The sequence below is a fragment of the Xenopus tropicalis genome, chromosome 2, assembly GCF_000004195.4.
Source record: "Xenopus tropicalis strain Nigerian chromosome 2, UCB_Xtro_10.0, whole genome shotgun sequence".
NCBI lineage: Eukaryota > Metazoa > Chordata > Amphibia > Anura > Pipidae > Xenopus > Xenopus tropicalis.
This window is the reverse complement of record NC_030678.2, coordinates 63,818,688-63,834,860: the sequence shown is the minus strand read 5'-3', so window position 1 is coordinate 63,834,860 and position 16,173 is coordinate 63,818,688. Positions and strand designations below refer to the sequence as shown.

The following is a 16,173-nucleotide window of genomic DNA, read 5'->3' as shown; positions in this document are numbered from 1 at the left end:
AGTGTGACTGCGTGGGGGGAGCAGGGTGCAAGTGTCCGCAGGTAAATCCAGCCTGATAATTATTTGAAATATGCATTGCAAGGCTGCCTAGTGCTGGTAGCTATACATACCTCCCAACATTTTGAAAATGGAAAGAGGGACAAAAAGAAATGGTGCGTGCAGCGTGGCGAAAATTTTTGACCATGCCCATTTTTGCAACGACACCCCCTAAATACCACTACCATTTGACTGGTTATTTAAAGTTTGAACACATTTCTGGGGGTTTTGGGGTCTTATTTTATGTGTTCTAACAGTTTTGTTAAAAAAGCTGAAATTGCCCTTTAAGCTGCAAGTCTCAGTTTCCCCAATAGACCTGTTTAGCTTATTAGTTACACTTGTATCTCAGTGCAGGTGGGGCTTTTTACCTTTCTGGGTTCTCTGCCATAAGCCCACTTATTTAATTAAATAAGTGCAGGTGACTCTTGTTAAGATTTCTGGGCTCTCTGCCAACAGCTACTTTTTAATTAAATTTGTATCTTTTTTAGCATTCAGTGCAGGAGATCAAAGGAAAATGAGGGACTTTTCAGTAAGAATCTGGGACTGCGGGTTGAGCTGTCAAAAGAGGGACTGTCCCACGAATATCGGGATAGTTGGGAGGTATGAGCTATATGCATCAGAGCTATTTTTATGTTTGGAGGTGTTTACTTCTAAATTAATGGGGTGGTGGAAACAATTTTAGTGTGCCAGGTGTCCTTTAATGTCAATTGCTAGAAACAACAGACAGAACTAAATATGCATTCTTTAATATTTCTTACCAGGATTGTGTTAACTGAGTTGGTGTCATCCTCTGGCATGGGCAGGTAGATGGCTAGTGCGATGCAGTTAGCAAATATGGTCAACAGAATGATCATCTCAAATGGTCTGTATTCAGAAGTTAAGAAAGGATCTGGGATACAACTTTAAATAATGTTAAACAAGTCTATGTTTTATAATGGCAGGGCCTATGAAAGAATTGCAATGGCCCCAGACCAGCTTGATTAGAGGAAACACTGAAGTTTTGGCAGTTCTCTGTCCCCTTCCTAAACTGCAGGTACCACTGGGCTGGGGGTGGCATGGGAGAATTTAAAGCATGTAAATGCCTAAACTCTGACAATAATACTGACACGTTCCAACAATAATACTGACAAATGGATTTTTATAGGAACGTGTCACTTTAATTAATGTTATGTGTGGTGCATCCAACAACTCAGTGCAGCCTTTTCTCCTTAAAGGGTTCACAATTAGGAGACCCTGTCTTTGGTTTATTAGGAAACTGATGAGGAATCCTGAGAACTTCAAAACTAGTATGTGCTGCTGCAGCAAGTCAGAGCAGGCAGCTGTCTCTTGCTGCTTAAAAGTGACAGGATGATTGATGGAACTGCATGTGCACTCTTCTTTAGACAATAATGTAGATTTAAATGTAATTTAGCAATAATGTAATAACGGTAACAGGTATTAATTTAAACAGAACTGTACAGTTGTGTAATTCTAGGGTTCCGCTGAGTTCTTGTGCTCTGCAATTTGCACTTGCAAATCCTACATTAAAGGCTGAATGGGCCCACAGGTGCTACACACAAATTGCATAGGAGCAAAGTGCCTTTTAGGCTGATGCCACACCAGGCGTAGGGCTGATTTTTTTCGGCAAGCGGAAAAACGCTTGCCGAAAATTCAGCCCTGCGCCTGCTACTTGTGCCTGCACCCGAATGAATGGGATACGCTCGGGTGCAGGCACATGTAGCCGATATACGCATGAAAACGCGAGAGAATGCAAAGTCTCGCGTTTTCGTGCGTATATCGGCTACATGTGCCTGCACCCGAGCGTATCCCATTCATTCGGGTGCAGGCACAAGTAGCAGGCGTAGGGCTGAATTTTCGGCAAGCGTTTTTCCGCTTGCCGAAAAAATCAGCCCTACGCCTGGTGTGGCATCAGCCTTATCAAAACCCCCTTACATTGTTTGTTGAAAAAAAGGGAATATTGCTGTTGGTCTTCTTTTTAAGCATACATGAAGCTTTCACAAGTATGCTGGATCGACTGACTTGCAACTGAGAATTCTCCAAATGAGAGGATCGTATGGATGGATTTACAATTGAATTCTAATCCTTGTGGCATAACAAGTTCTTATGAAAGTGTGGGGCAGTGGCGTAGCGTGGGCTTTCGTCGCCTGGGGCCGACCGGAAATTTGCCGCCCCTCTATTTAGTTATTCTTAAAAAGTTCCCCCAATAGAAAGTGCCCCCATACACAGTGCCCCCATAAACAGTGCCCCCAATTGCCCCATACAAAGTGCCCCCAATAGGAAGTGCCCCCATACACAGTGCCCCAATTGCCCCATACACAGTGTCCCCATAGACAATACCCCCCAAAGACCTTGCCCCCCAATAGAAAGTGCCCTCATACACAGAGCCCCAATTGCCCCATACACAGTGCCCCCAATAGGAAGTGCCCCCATACACAATACCCCACAAAGACCTGGCCCCCCCCATGGAAAGTGCCCCAATTTCCCCATAGACAGTAGCCCCCACACAGTGCCCCCAATTTCCCCCATAGTACATACCCCCAACAGACCATCGGCGGCGGCTCCTTCTCTCTTACAGGCAACAGGCGCTTCTATAAGGTTGCGCCTCGTCGCTGACGTGTGACGTCATACGCACGGGCGCAACCTTATAAAAGCGCCTGTTGCCTGTAAGAGAGAAGGAGCCGCCGCCGATGGTCTGTTGGGGGTACGTTAAATATCATGGTGATTGCCGCCCTTTCTGATACGCCGCCCGGGGCCATGGCCCCCTTGGCACCCCCCTCGCTACGCCACTGGTGTGGGGAATCCCAGCACAGTATTGAATATATACTATTATCCATTTGACATTAGAAATCTATACTATTGATATAAGTTATGAAATTGATTGTGCTAGATATATGTGTCATATAGAGAATAATTTACACATTTGGAGGGGCCCCTCCCTTTCTATAGTGCTGCTTAAGTTTTTTTGGGTTATGGGTATTTTTTTTAACCACTTAAATGCTGGCAATAAAGAATGCCTTTTTAATTTGGCTTGATTTGCATAATTTTGTGACACCATACAGGGGTTTCAATTTGAAGTTTGGTATAATATTCTATTTTCACACCACAACACTGTAAAGGATACTTCCATTCAACAATATTTATGCAGCTTTTCCTGAATGGGTTTTGCAGTCCAAGGCAGAAAAGTGAACGAGGGGGGCGTGGAGAAGGTGGCACTAGCGGCTTCTTTTTTTTCTTCTGAGTTCCTTCCTCCATTGTGGTGCCACTTGGAAGCATTTATTTCTTAGTCCTTATGCCTGTTGTCTCCAAAAGTTCCACCTAAAATGTACAGGAATTAGAAATAGTTAAAACAGCGCCAAATGTTAGGGGCAAATCTATATTTGCTGCTACAGGCACACAAGGTTTATCATAACTGCTCTAGACTATACGTCTATACCTGTGTTTTTAGGTCAGAGTCTTTCAAATGCAATATGTAAAATATAATAGAGTTCAAACAGCACTTTTAAATAAAGACAATAAGTGCTTAATTATAAAAGAAGTTATTCTGGCAAAGGCAGATAAGAGTAGGTTACAACATTTGAATAATCCATCAATTACTAGTGTGAAGAAAAAGCTGTCAATTATGGCTCTAACACAGGGGCATTTTATGCGTTGATGCCAATATATGGAAAACATCATATAGGCCAGTTGGACTCACCACAAAGATTTGGATTAATCACTGGAATTTCAGCAAAAATGAGACCAGATAGTCTGCCAGTGTCACTGCTAAGCATGTCAGCCTTGATCTGCACAGTAAAAAATTACTGTATATGTGCTCACAAATGTGTGTGTCTCTGGGGCTGTGGGCCTCTTGTGTGAGACCATGCATTAACAATTAATTTTCTTACATGTAGTACCAATGTGCATTGATGGGGTTATGTAAAAAAAGACAAACAGAGATCATTTACTCAACCCCTCCGTGCAAAGAGCAGTGTCAGAAGGCACAGCTCAGCCATGTAAGGACACAGCTCCAGTGCGGCTTTGGGTCCTGCCATTCTATACCATGCACCTCTAACTGATGCACAAGGTATAGGGTAGGCGAGGTACATCTGCGTTTCATTCCCCCACCCCTCTTAAGCTGAGCACATGCCACAGATTTCTGCTCTTCAAAACAGAAAAAAGGAAATAATTTTTATTTTATTTATTTTGCTTATTATGTACTCTATTGGATAATTGGTTCCTGCATATACACACACACACACACATATATATATATATATATATATATATATGCACACTGTTCTTACTTTCAGCCTGTCCTCATCTATCTTTTGTACTTCTGTTTACACAGCTAAAACAGTTGTTTGCATATACAGAAATAGTAACAGAGGGAGATTTTGGGTCTAGGCCCACCCACAGTCTTGTAAATAACAGGGGGTGGGGTGTGTGCATGTACAAGTTCTCTTATCTTGTTCTTACATAAACAACACACAAACACCTGCTACTTTAACTAAAACAATAACAATAAAAACAAAATAAAAGCAAATGGAAGCCTTGGTTACATACATGTATCAATTGTTAATCTAGAGCATGTGTAAACAAAAGTTCCAGCCCAATTATGAGTTTAGCTATAACCTATACAATAATATTTCTAAATGAATATACTATCATGTAACAGTTAAGACTGCAACTATGCATTATAATGAAGCCTAGCCTCAATTTAGTCCTAAGTTTCAAGAATTCTTTTGTTTTCAAAATTCAAGAGTGGATGGGGAGCTGTCAGGAAAGGGGTTCATGACGATCTAATTCGCAAATTGGCCCTGACTGTACCTGCCTGGAATAGTCCTATAATCAAATGTACCATGCGCTAAAGAGGCAGTTTCCCTTTTTTGCCATTTTCAGCAGTATTTTCAGTTTAAGAAATTAACCCTTAGCCAGTGTACTAAGCCATGGACTTTGGCTCATGTACTAATCAACTACCCACACCCTTCCTAACACACATGCAGCACACAGTTGTGGAGATATATATATATATATATACATATATATATATACTTCAGTAGGAGCAGGCAGGCACTCTCGTTTAGAAGAAATATTGCAGCCTGGGTGCAGTATTGGCAAAGAAACAGTTTAGAAATGCCACACTCACAGGACTTGCTTAAGTCTGTGAGTGTGTCATTCTAGACTGTCATCATATTTTTTTCCTATAGTTGACTGTCTTTCACAGAAATTTGGCGCCGTAATTATGTCTGCTGAAATGGACGCATTCGCACGTGCTGTATGCAGCAGGTCCAGACTGGAACTTAAAATAGGCACTAGCATTTACACAGCCCCCCCCAGCCAACTAAATAGTGACTATGGCATCTTAACAGCAGCCCCTACACAGATCCAGAATTCACTGATTGCTGGTCCTGATATACAGTATAAAATATAATATAGGTGAGCAATTTGCAGTGGTATACCCTCCCCCCACCCCTGGGGGAAAGCCGGGGGGGGGGGGATGTTGTCTTGGTCAAATTCTGTACTGAAGGAAGGCTTGGCCACATATGTTTAACATATATTAAAAACTTCCATAAAAACTTGTGTGACTTTTCTACGAAACGTATGTAACTTTCATAGGGGCTTAAGGTGGCCAAACAGGGGAAGACCTGGCCAAACGAGCAGATCATCTCCTGATATGCCCACCTAAAGGTGGGCGATATTGGGCTTATTTGATTGTTTCGCCCTAGGACCAAATGATCGAATTACAACAGCGGGCATAGGCTCTGACGATCGGGTATTCCTGTTGGGGGTACACATGGGCAGATAAGCTGCTGAAACGGTTTGAAAGACTAAAATCGGCAGCTGGAATCTCCCCATGTATGGCCACCTTAACATACTATATTACAACTTCTGTGTCAAGCAATTACAAGGCAGAGTAGTGTGATGGGCATTCAGGAGCGTGGTTTAAATTTAGGGAAAACTCTGCTGATCCCCCATTGAATCGACTGAATTATTAGCTATTTAATATTAATATGAGCTGCTTACTCTAGGGACTCATAGGGTTAATCTGCCTCTATGGCTTTAAACCCTACCACTTCCTCATTTCTGCAAAGACCCATTTATCAGTTTAAAGTTATGCACTTATACCTATTAGTTATTTTGGTTGATCACACCCCTTGCAAACTCATATAGTGTTTAGCAGGAGGGTGTGGCTTCCTCTTTGGCTGCCTTCTGAATCTCAAGGAACAGCTTCACTGAGCCTTTGATCAGAATAGGCCCCAGTAAAGCCATTTGCCCTAGAGTACCCATCCTATACTCTAGAGAAGTTGGGGACAGGGACCCCGGGAATGAAGACCAATTAGATAGTTACTCTTGTAAGAAATAGAGAGGGTAGGAAGCAAGAGCAGCTTAGCTCCAACCAGGAAAGTAGGAAAGGAAGTACCCTTCCATACAGGCAATGTTGCCTCAGCATAGGGCCACAGTTTTAGACATAGGAGACAGGCAGTATCTCAACCCTGTTCCACAGTTGGCTGTAGGACTCTCAAGCTATGGGTTATCAACCTGAGGACTGAGGTATCTATCCTGACTGCTTCCAAAGGGGTGCCAAGCTGACCAGGTGCATTTACCCTGCCCAGACTCCCAAAAGAGGTGGGATAAACCGGTGTGCATCCTCTCTTGTTGTCTATAGTTCAACTGCAAGAACCTTCTGGCATCCATCTTTGCTAAACTGCACTGCACACAGCTACAGTGAGTTGTAGTTCCACTACACACTTGCTCCGCATGGTCTCTTCCATATAGCGAAGCCCCATCCTGTCTAAGAGAGTCGCATGTACCCCATGCTCTAAACCACACTAGCCTGGGTTTTAACTAGTTTATAACCAAATAGATGTTACATCACTATAGAGTGACATCATAATATGTATTTACTAAATGATATGAGCTATCTCCTACATTAAATTTGCAGCAGTGGAACGATTAATTATTGGGCCCTACAGCTAAATCATTTGGGAACAAAAAATCACATATTCTATAAACATACAGTATATTGCTGCTGATTATCCATCCCCTTAAAATTCATGGGCCCCTTTATAGTTACATCCTGCTATTCAGTAAAATGATTTGGGGGTTTGCATTAAATTGTTTGTGTAGCACACTTGCCTATTTCCAGGCAGTGTCATTCTGTGGCTACTAAAGCAAAGTACTCTGGTAAGACCTCACCTTGAATATGCAGTGCAGTTTTGGGCTCCAGACCGTAAGAAGGATATTAATGAGCTGGAGAGAGTGCAGAGACATGCAACTAAACTGGTAAAGGGGATGGAAGATTTAAACTATGAGGTTAGACTGTCAAAATTGGGTTGTTTTCTCTAGAAAAAAAAGCACTTTGGAGGGGACATGATTACTCTGTACAAGTACATTAGGGGGAATTATAGACAGATAGGGGATTTTCTTTTTTCGCATAAAAACGATCAGCGCTCAGAGGCCACCTTTTTAGATTAGAAGAATGGGACTTTCAAATGAAGCAGCGTTTCGTGTCCCTTTAAGAGGGGCTTGGATGAGTTCTTGAACAAGCATTGTATCCAAGGCTATTGTGATATACAATCTACAGTTAGAATTGATGTTGGTATATATAGTTTATGTATGTGAGTGTATAGATAGGTCAGTATAGGTTTGTGGGTGCTGGGTTTACTTGGAAGGGTTGAACTTGATGGTCTTTTTTCAGCCCTATGTAACTAGCAGTATGGCCTAATATTTTGGTATTATTTACTTGTGTTGACAGGGGGCCCAGATAAAAAACTTTTAGGGCCGTGGCACACAGGGAGATTAGTTGCCGTGCGACAAATCTCACTTGTTGCGGGCGACTAATCTCCCCGAAGTGCCATCCGGCTGAAATGTAAACGCAGCAACTTTGGTGATTTCGGCAAATCGCCGCACCGCGTATGCCATCCCACCAGCGATTTACATTCGGGAGAATAGTTGCCCACGACAAGGGAGATTTGTCGCGCAGCGACTACTCTCCCCGTGTACCACAGCCCTTAAAGTTACTGATGCCAGCCCTGTTGGAAGGTAAACAAGTCTTTTTTAAAGAGGGTAATCTCACAAGTGAGTGTATCTAAAAAAGGGAAAATGGTTAAAATTGTTCACATACCATCCCTTCAGTCACTGATTAGCATAGGATACTAAGGGCTACATATGTCGGGCTACAGGCCTACTCAGTTAACACTGAGCACAGATGTTTATTTTTAAATCTCTGCACTGTACAGTCTCCCAGACTGAACAATGGGATCTTCAGCAAGTTCACATTATTTACAAAAAAAGAGTAAACAAATTAATTTTTCAATTAGAAAATTTATTCACTGTAAAATTAGAAACTGTACTATTTGAGACATGTTCTTGGAGTGCTTAGGTATCGGGTTCTCTTCCTCAAGTTCTTTATTATAGCTAGGCACACTTTGGCCTTACTCAAATATTTAGGTTAATGTCAGACAAGGTGGTTTCACCACCAGTGTATTTTTTTTTGTGGGAAACACCTGAAATCATTAACCTGATTCTCCATTGAGTCTGATGGAAACTGCCAGGTACACTGCTTGTACAGGTGGTTAAAGATCTGAAAATGTGAATTTGGGATGAAAACTGATTATACCGAGGGCCAGATTTGATAACCCGGCACCCAAAGGCCGCCCCCTTTCTCCGCCCACCCACCCCCCTTCCTTCTCATGCGCATGCGCACCCACTTAGCTCACATATGGAGTGGGGAGAGGATGCGTTTCTGGTCTCCAGTGCTCCGTATGTGAGCAAAGTTTCATTGCGGCTTGGGTGGCATGCCGCCCCTAAATTTGTGCTGCCCTTGGCCTGGGCCTTTGTGGTCTTGCCACAAATCCAGTCCTGATTACACCTTTGTGGGCAACTTCCATTTTGCTCGGTGGGGAGTGGCATAAGTCCTTTCAGGCATTTCTCTGCCAGCAGAAATAAACTTTGTTTTACGTTATTAGCCTTAATCATACATACATACATTCCAAAGATGAAATTAGCCATTTTTCCAGCCTCAACTACTATTTTTGTAATTATTAAGTTTTGGGGCATCATGATAAGTGCACGAAAACGTTGATGGAAGCGCATCAAATTAAAAAACAAATAATAAATAGCTATCCTAGTTATCCCACTACTTATCTTAGTACCAAATTTGTAGACAGTATAATTTCCAGGGATTTGAGGAAAAGTGTTTGAAGAGTTTTATACAATGCAAATTACCTATCTATAAGTGTGGTACATATACTGTAATCCTGTATTTAATGTCACTTAAAGTGCATAATTCTTTTAGCAAGCGACCAGAATAACACATAGTTGGCTTTTTTTGGTGTGCTTGCTACATGTATCTGTAGCTATTATGGGAATGGTAACTAGAACACACGATTTGTGTAAGGTATGTTGCAGTCATTGTGCCCTCTAATTGCTTTTTGGGCCATTTGCCTTTTGATACAGTATATATCTTGATGATAGGTGGTTTACTGCATATTGTACTGACTTTACACTCAATGTGTGCTATCTAATGTATTATTTGTGCTGGTATGTAGAAAAATAAATGCCCACAGTAAAGATCTTGTCCTATATAGTTATTGTGTGACTAAGGGCTGTATCTAGTCCAAGTTAACCCAACATTTAACAAACATTTAAAACTTCCAAAATGAAAGGGTATACAATAAAACTACCCTTCATCCTGACCATGAGTTTCAACTTATTGTATAATTAATTAATGATTATTCAAGCTATAAAATCAGTATAAGAAATACTTTCTTCAGACATTAATTTATTTAGCATGTTCATACATACCTTACAGTCTTACTTCTTAGCGCTCACCCCTTGGAATTCTCTTAAAGATATAATCCCTCTGTATTCAAAAATTCAAATCAGCATAAAGTAAGTCCACTTTTTCGGTCACAGTGCATATTAAGTGTGGGTCTTTAGAAAAGCAGCCATATGTTAGAATCAGATATAAGCAGTGTTATTAGGAAATTTGTTGTATGAAGGGGAGGCTCATTGTTGTTCCTAGGTCTTGCTGGTGTGGAGTGGCATCAGATGAGAGTTAGGCTTCCGATTAAATTTAGAACTTTGAAAAAAAAAATGTCTTTGCGACAGCTGCACAGCTCAGATTCCCTCTCTGTGGGGGAGGTAAGGGAACTAAACCAAGTAACATCTTAACAGTATAATTAAAAGTAATTTGTGAGCGTATACAAGTTTTATTTGCCTCAGCATTTGTTTAGTCCAATGTGTTTTGATTTATAAGCATGATATTGTAGCTCAATACAGATCATAGGCAAACTAACTAAATGTACAGCACAATAATTCTCTTCTTTAAATATATGAAGTATTTTGTAGATAATATTGCCCCCTATTAAAGGACAACAATGTCAGGACTTGGGAATAATACATTTAAGGCCTATTTATCATGCGGTGTAAAATAATTAATGCCAGAAAAATGGGGTGTAAAATAAATGTTGAAATTATCAAGGTGTGTGTTTTATTTTACGCAGCCCAAATGCCGGATTTGTCGCTGTTATTTTACACCACTTCAGACCTTGCATAATCCATTAAAGTTGATGGGAAAATTTCAAGTAACATAACAACATAGTATGAGATCTGTTATCCAGAAACCTTTTATGAAAAAAAGCTCTAAATTATGGGAAGGCCATCTTCCATAGATCACATTCTAAGCAAATAATTCTAATGTTTAAAAATACTTTTGGAAAACAGTATTTTGTACTTCATCCTTACTAAGATGCATGAATCCATATAATCCTATTGGGTTTATATAATGTTCAATTAAATAATAATTCAATTTCAGCAGTCCTGGTGTGGTGATCCAAATTACAGAAAGATCACTTATCTGTAAAACCATATCATACAACCATATCATAACCCAAAGCTGGCTATACACGGGCTGATCTTGTTGCCACCGTACAAACAATCTTATCGGCTAACCGATCATTTTAACAAATAATTCATTCTTTCATGGTTAACAATATGTGAGGAGACTTTTGTCTTTGTCATGTTGGCTGCAAGATCATACATATATTAAACAATTACTTTGTTTACTTCTCCATTTAACTCAACCCTTAAAAATAAAACTATGTGCAGCAAATGTTTGCTTTACTATGATAATCTGTTCCTCCCATCCACTGATCTATTTCATAGTTTTACAACAAAATTTTTTAATCCTGTCTGATTAACTGTATGGATATTATTTTACACTACATCAGACTGCAAAATCAGGTAAAGCCGATGACAAATTCAAGTGGCAAATGATTTTGGGTTGGAAAAAAAAAGCCATGATGAACTACAAAGGGAAGTTTGAGAACAAACTTCATGTTGGTTTAAAAAACGTGAAGTCACTGAATGAAATCTGATTAACTTTTGTTGGCTCCACCCATTTTTTCTAACCTTGGACCACAGATATATAGTAAAAACAACTGTGCAAAGTTTGGGGACCCTGGTTTAATAGTGTCAGTAATTTAATTTTCTCCACTGAAAGGGGTTGGTGGTTGGGGGCTCTGCTCACTTTTTCTAACCTGGAACTGCAGTTACCCAGTGACTAACTCAAATCAGTGACTGCAAAGTTTATGAACCCTAGCATTTAATAGTTAAAGAATGGCAGCAGTTTAAATTTAAACCAATAAAAGTCAGTAAGTAATTGGAGGGTGTGCCCACATTTTCTAACCTTGAGTGAAAGTAACCCAGTGACAAACTGTGCAAATTAGTGACTGCAAAGTTTAGGGACCCTAGGATTAATAATTAAAGAATTACAGTATTTTACATTTAATCCAATAAAATTCATTGAATGAAATCTGAATTTTTTTGAACTGCAGTCCCCCAGTGACTAACTCTGCAAAGTTTGGGGACAAAGTTTGGGCTTAAAAATTGTGGGACTGACAGCATTTTACATTTCACCACTATATATGTGACATTTTTCTGTATATATATATATATTATATACGGAAAAATGTCAGGGCCTACCCTTAGGTTTATGGCACATGTTACATTTCTCTGCTGGTGAAATGCTGGATAGCCTTATATATAGCATTATAGCATTTTCAGGCTAAAAAGTGCCTACCATGATTGATGGCAAGCTGCTTTCATTCGTACCAAAGGCATGGGGGATATCATTAGTTCTTGATGTCTGAAATACTCTAGTGGAGATACACTAGTGTGTGATAGGCCCTAGGATTTCTGTACAGTTAGATAAGCTAGCCTAGACATCAATGCAGCTTGGCCTGTCATATGTACCTGAGAACTTCAGGCCCAATTTTTTAACCACTGCGCCTAATGCATATCCTCTTTTCCTTGCCCAATCATGCAAAAACATCTTAAACTTAAGGGGATGGGTACTCACCAGGGGTTGGATGACCCCATAGTCATTATCTAAGTTACCTAACTGCCAGACTGGTCAGAATTGTAGTTAAATCCCCAAGCAATCATTCCAGGTTAAAAATTGGAGCTTGCAGGTGTGGATGATACCTACTAACCAAATAGTAGTTGAGTTGTTTGCTCTGGCCCCACATGAAGTACTTTGTTCAGAGGAATGTAGTGGGGGCACAGGTTAAGGTGGCCGCCTCAAAGCAGAAGCAGCAATTATTCTTCCATTAGTTCCAAAAAGAGTGATGCAATAGACTCAATTAGGACTGTGTTGCTATAGCAATGCAGTTATGATTGCAGCCCCATTGTTCCCCCATTACTACAGGGATTGCCTCCCCAGCCTAAATACACAAGTCAGCAGTATATATAAAATAGATCTTTTGGTACATTTTCACCAGGTTTTCATCAAAATGATATAGCAAATATATTCAAACGGAATTTCAAAGGTACATCATGTACAGAATTCTGCTGCATGCCTTGTTTATTAACAAAATAAATGTTTCCAGCACACTAGCTCTCTTTTATGCATAACATTCCCCAAACCTTATGCCAAGAGATAAAAAAAGCTGTTACAAAAGATACTGGCTGGAGAAATCTTTAGGAAAAACCAGAGTACCTAGACCACTTAAATTGCCCAGTGTGAAAGAACTTCAGTGCTTACGTTTTGTGTGGTTTGCCAGAAGATGAACATCTGCTCCTATTGGTATGCATTTCCACTTATCTCACATCCTTGGCCACCCTGTCACCTTTCTCCCATTCTTCTTTTTAGCATCACTTACATTTACCCTATTACCTCTAGCTATTTTCTCCTTCTTTCCGCATCTTTCTATCTGCTGTTATTTCTCTAGAATATTTAATCTATGTATGACTGTACTGGGTATTAAAACAAGTATTTGCAGGAAGGAGGCTTTATATAAACTAAACAGTCTCTGGTAAATGAATATAACAACAGTTTACCACCCCCCTGGTGCTGATGCCTGTGCCCCCCCCACCTCCTTAGTGACACTGCCATCTTGTGGTCAACAGGGATCCAGAGAGGATGAAAGTCTCTCTGTCTAGCACCATCTGAATAAAACAATGTTCATCCTTCTTCAGTCTCGGAGTCTCTGGCATCCCCCTTGTTTGAGAGGGTGTTGTGGTGACTTTTTTATGACAGAGGAGACAACTGGGTACAGTGTGTGGCATTATTAGGCCCTTTAAAAGGCTTTCCTCTGCAAAATATGTGCAGCCTTAACACAACCTACATCAATATGCTATAGCTTAGCCCTGCTGAAACAAGGGACACAATCCCGGCAGTGTGCCTCATAACACTGAAGTGCCTGTATTTATAGTGGGTGTACAATTAATTACAGTATATTGATTCTGTGCTTTTTGATCTTAAAGTTCATTGGGCATATTGTCCTGCCAACACAAAGCTTTGGTAAGATGATGATTGTCATGATATCACTTCACCTAGCACATGGATATGGAGGTGGAAAGTAGTTCCGGGGAACAAGGAAGTGAGAGAGTAAACCGTATTGAACAGATTTGTGTCTCTTGTGTGCTGATTTCAAGACATATAGCCACATGGTGTCAGACTTGCACCTGCAGAGCAAAAACTGAAGATGGATAATATTAAACCACCTACAGGTCTTGATATTTTACAAGGAAAACTGGAGAAGGTTTCATCAGTGCTTTGAACTATACCTTGCTGCCACAGGAGAAACAAGTAAACCAGTTCAGGTACAGTCCTCTCCCTTTTTCATGTTGCTGGGGAAGATGCACTGGAAGTATATAATACATTCACATTTGCCACTGAAGAGGATAAACTGGATTTGCAGGATATTATGAAGAAGTTTGAGGAATACTGCAATCCAAAAAAGAATACCACATATGAGAGATAAATCAGTTCAGTTGTATGGCAGCAGAAACTATAAAGATGCAGTTAAAATCTATGCAGGATGATAAGAACACACAGGCCCTTATGCAGGAGAGCAAGAATGTGGACACTGCAAAACAAGGCAACTTGCACAGCAACAAGCAAACTAAAAGTGAAACTAAAATGCAGCACAAGTTCTTTTGCAAAAGATGTGGAACTGAGCCCAGAACTATCCAGGTTATTGTAAACTTTGTTATAACTGTAAGAAACCAAATCATTTTGTAAGAATGTGCAGATCCATGAAAGTGCATGCTGTAGAGCAGTGATCCCCAACCAGTGGCTCGTGAGCAACATGTTGCTCACCAACCCCTTGGATGTTGCTCCCAGTGGCCTCAAAGCAGGTGTTTATTCTTTAATTCCTGGCTTTTGGGCAAATTTTGGTTGTATAGAAACAAGATGTACTACCAAATAAAGCCCCCTGTAAGCTGATAGTCTGTACAGAGGCTACATAATAGCCAGTATTAGCCCTTATTTGGCTCCTCCATTATTATGCTTGTGTTGCTCTCCAAGTCTTTTTACATTTGACTGTGGCTCACGAGTAAGAAAGGTTGGGGACCCCTGCTGTAGAGCATATATGTCAAACACAAGGCCCTGGGGCCAAATCCAGCCCACCTGGCTGTTTTATGTGGCCCTTGGTAAGTGTGTCTGACCATCCAGCCTGATCAATTTCCATTTTCCTCACATAGTAACTAAGACTAGAGGGTATATTTATCATGCTGTGTAAAAAGTGGAGTGAAGCATTACCAGTAATGTTGCCCAAGGCATCCGATCAGTAATCAGATTTCAACAGTAGCAAAGCATCTATTGGCTGCTATGAGCAACATCACCGGTAATGTCTTACTCCATTTTTTACACATTGTGATAAATATACCCCTTAGTATCTTACTAAGTATATTAATAAAACATTTGGCCCGCGACTTCAGCCCCCTTATATGATTGAGCTTGACACCCTACTTCAAACAAATTCCAACTTTGTGCAGAATTATGGGAGTTTTGTCATACAACATCAAGCCCACATCATCCACAGTCCAATGGATTAGCAGAAAAGGGCATACAGACTGTTAAATCGATACTAAAAAAAGCCAAGTAAATGAAAAAGACCCTTTTCTGTCTCTTATGAACTGGAGAAACACACCAGTGAATGAAATTGGAGTATCCCCAGCTCAGTTATTGATGGGCAGATGGATAAGAACAAGATTGTAAACACCCCCACATCTCTTCTACTCTAAAACAACTTCTGCAAATGTAGAATCTGAAAAAGAAAAAAGGAAAATGACAATATTTTGATCAAATGGCTATACCTTTACAGGAACTAGCCGATGTGGTCACCGATCCAACTAGATTTTTTAACCTGCCCGACCAATATCTGCCCGATTTCAGGCCAGATATCGGTCGGGCAGGCCCGTCAGTAGTGCCCATACACAGGCCGATTAGCTGCCAAATTGGTCTAAGGGCCCGATATCTGCAGCTAGAATCGGCCCGTGTATGGGCACCTTTACATTGTACAGACACTTGATGGGCAGAAAAACAGAAATAACAGAAGATTCTTAAGCAAAACTCTAGAAAAGGACTTAAGTGAACCAATGGCGAGATGGTTTGATGATTTGAGTCAAGAACATACAAAGAGGAGAAGAACAACACCAGATTGGTGTTACATCTGAAAGAAACCTTAAAGAGTTTAGAGACCCACACATCTCCAGTTGGAATCTCAAGTGAGAGAATTGTAAAGAAGCCACAGAGACTTACAGTATAGAAGAGTGAATGCACATAACTGTTTTGTTTAATATGTTTGCTTGTTAAAAAAAAAAAAGGAAGATGTCATGATATCACTTCACCTAGCACATGGGCATGGA

At 40.5% G+C, this 16,173-nt stretch overlaps 1 protein-coding gene across 1 annotated transcript in view; it reads right to left on the bottom strand.

Annotated features, from left to right (window-relative positions):
- Positions 1–10,063, bottom strand: part of cacna1s (calcium channel, voltage-dependent, L type, alpha 1S subunit) — an 83,730-nt gene extending 73,667 nt beyond the window's left edge. Inside the window, exons 1-3 of the mRNA XM_031896822.1 lie at positions 9,823–10,063; positions 3,158–3,351; positions 795–900 (exon numbers count right to left, since the gene is read on the bottom strand). Of these exons, the coding sequence (XP_031752682.1) occupies positions 795–900; positions 3,158–3,309 (258 nt within the window). The 5' untranslated portion in view covers positions 3,310–3,351; positions 9,823–10,063. The remainder of the gene's footprint in view (positions 1–794; positions 901–3,157; positions 3,352–9,822) is intronic.
- Between the last annotated feature and the right edge of the window lie 6,110 nt (positions 10,064–16,173).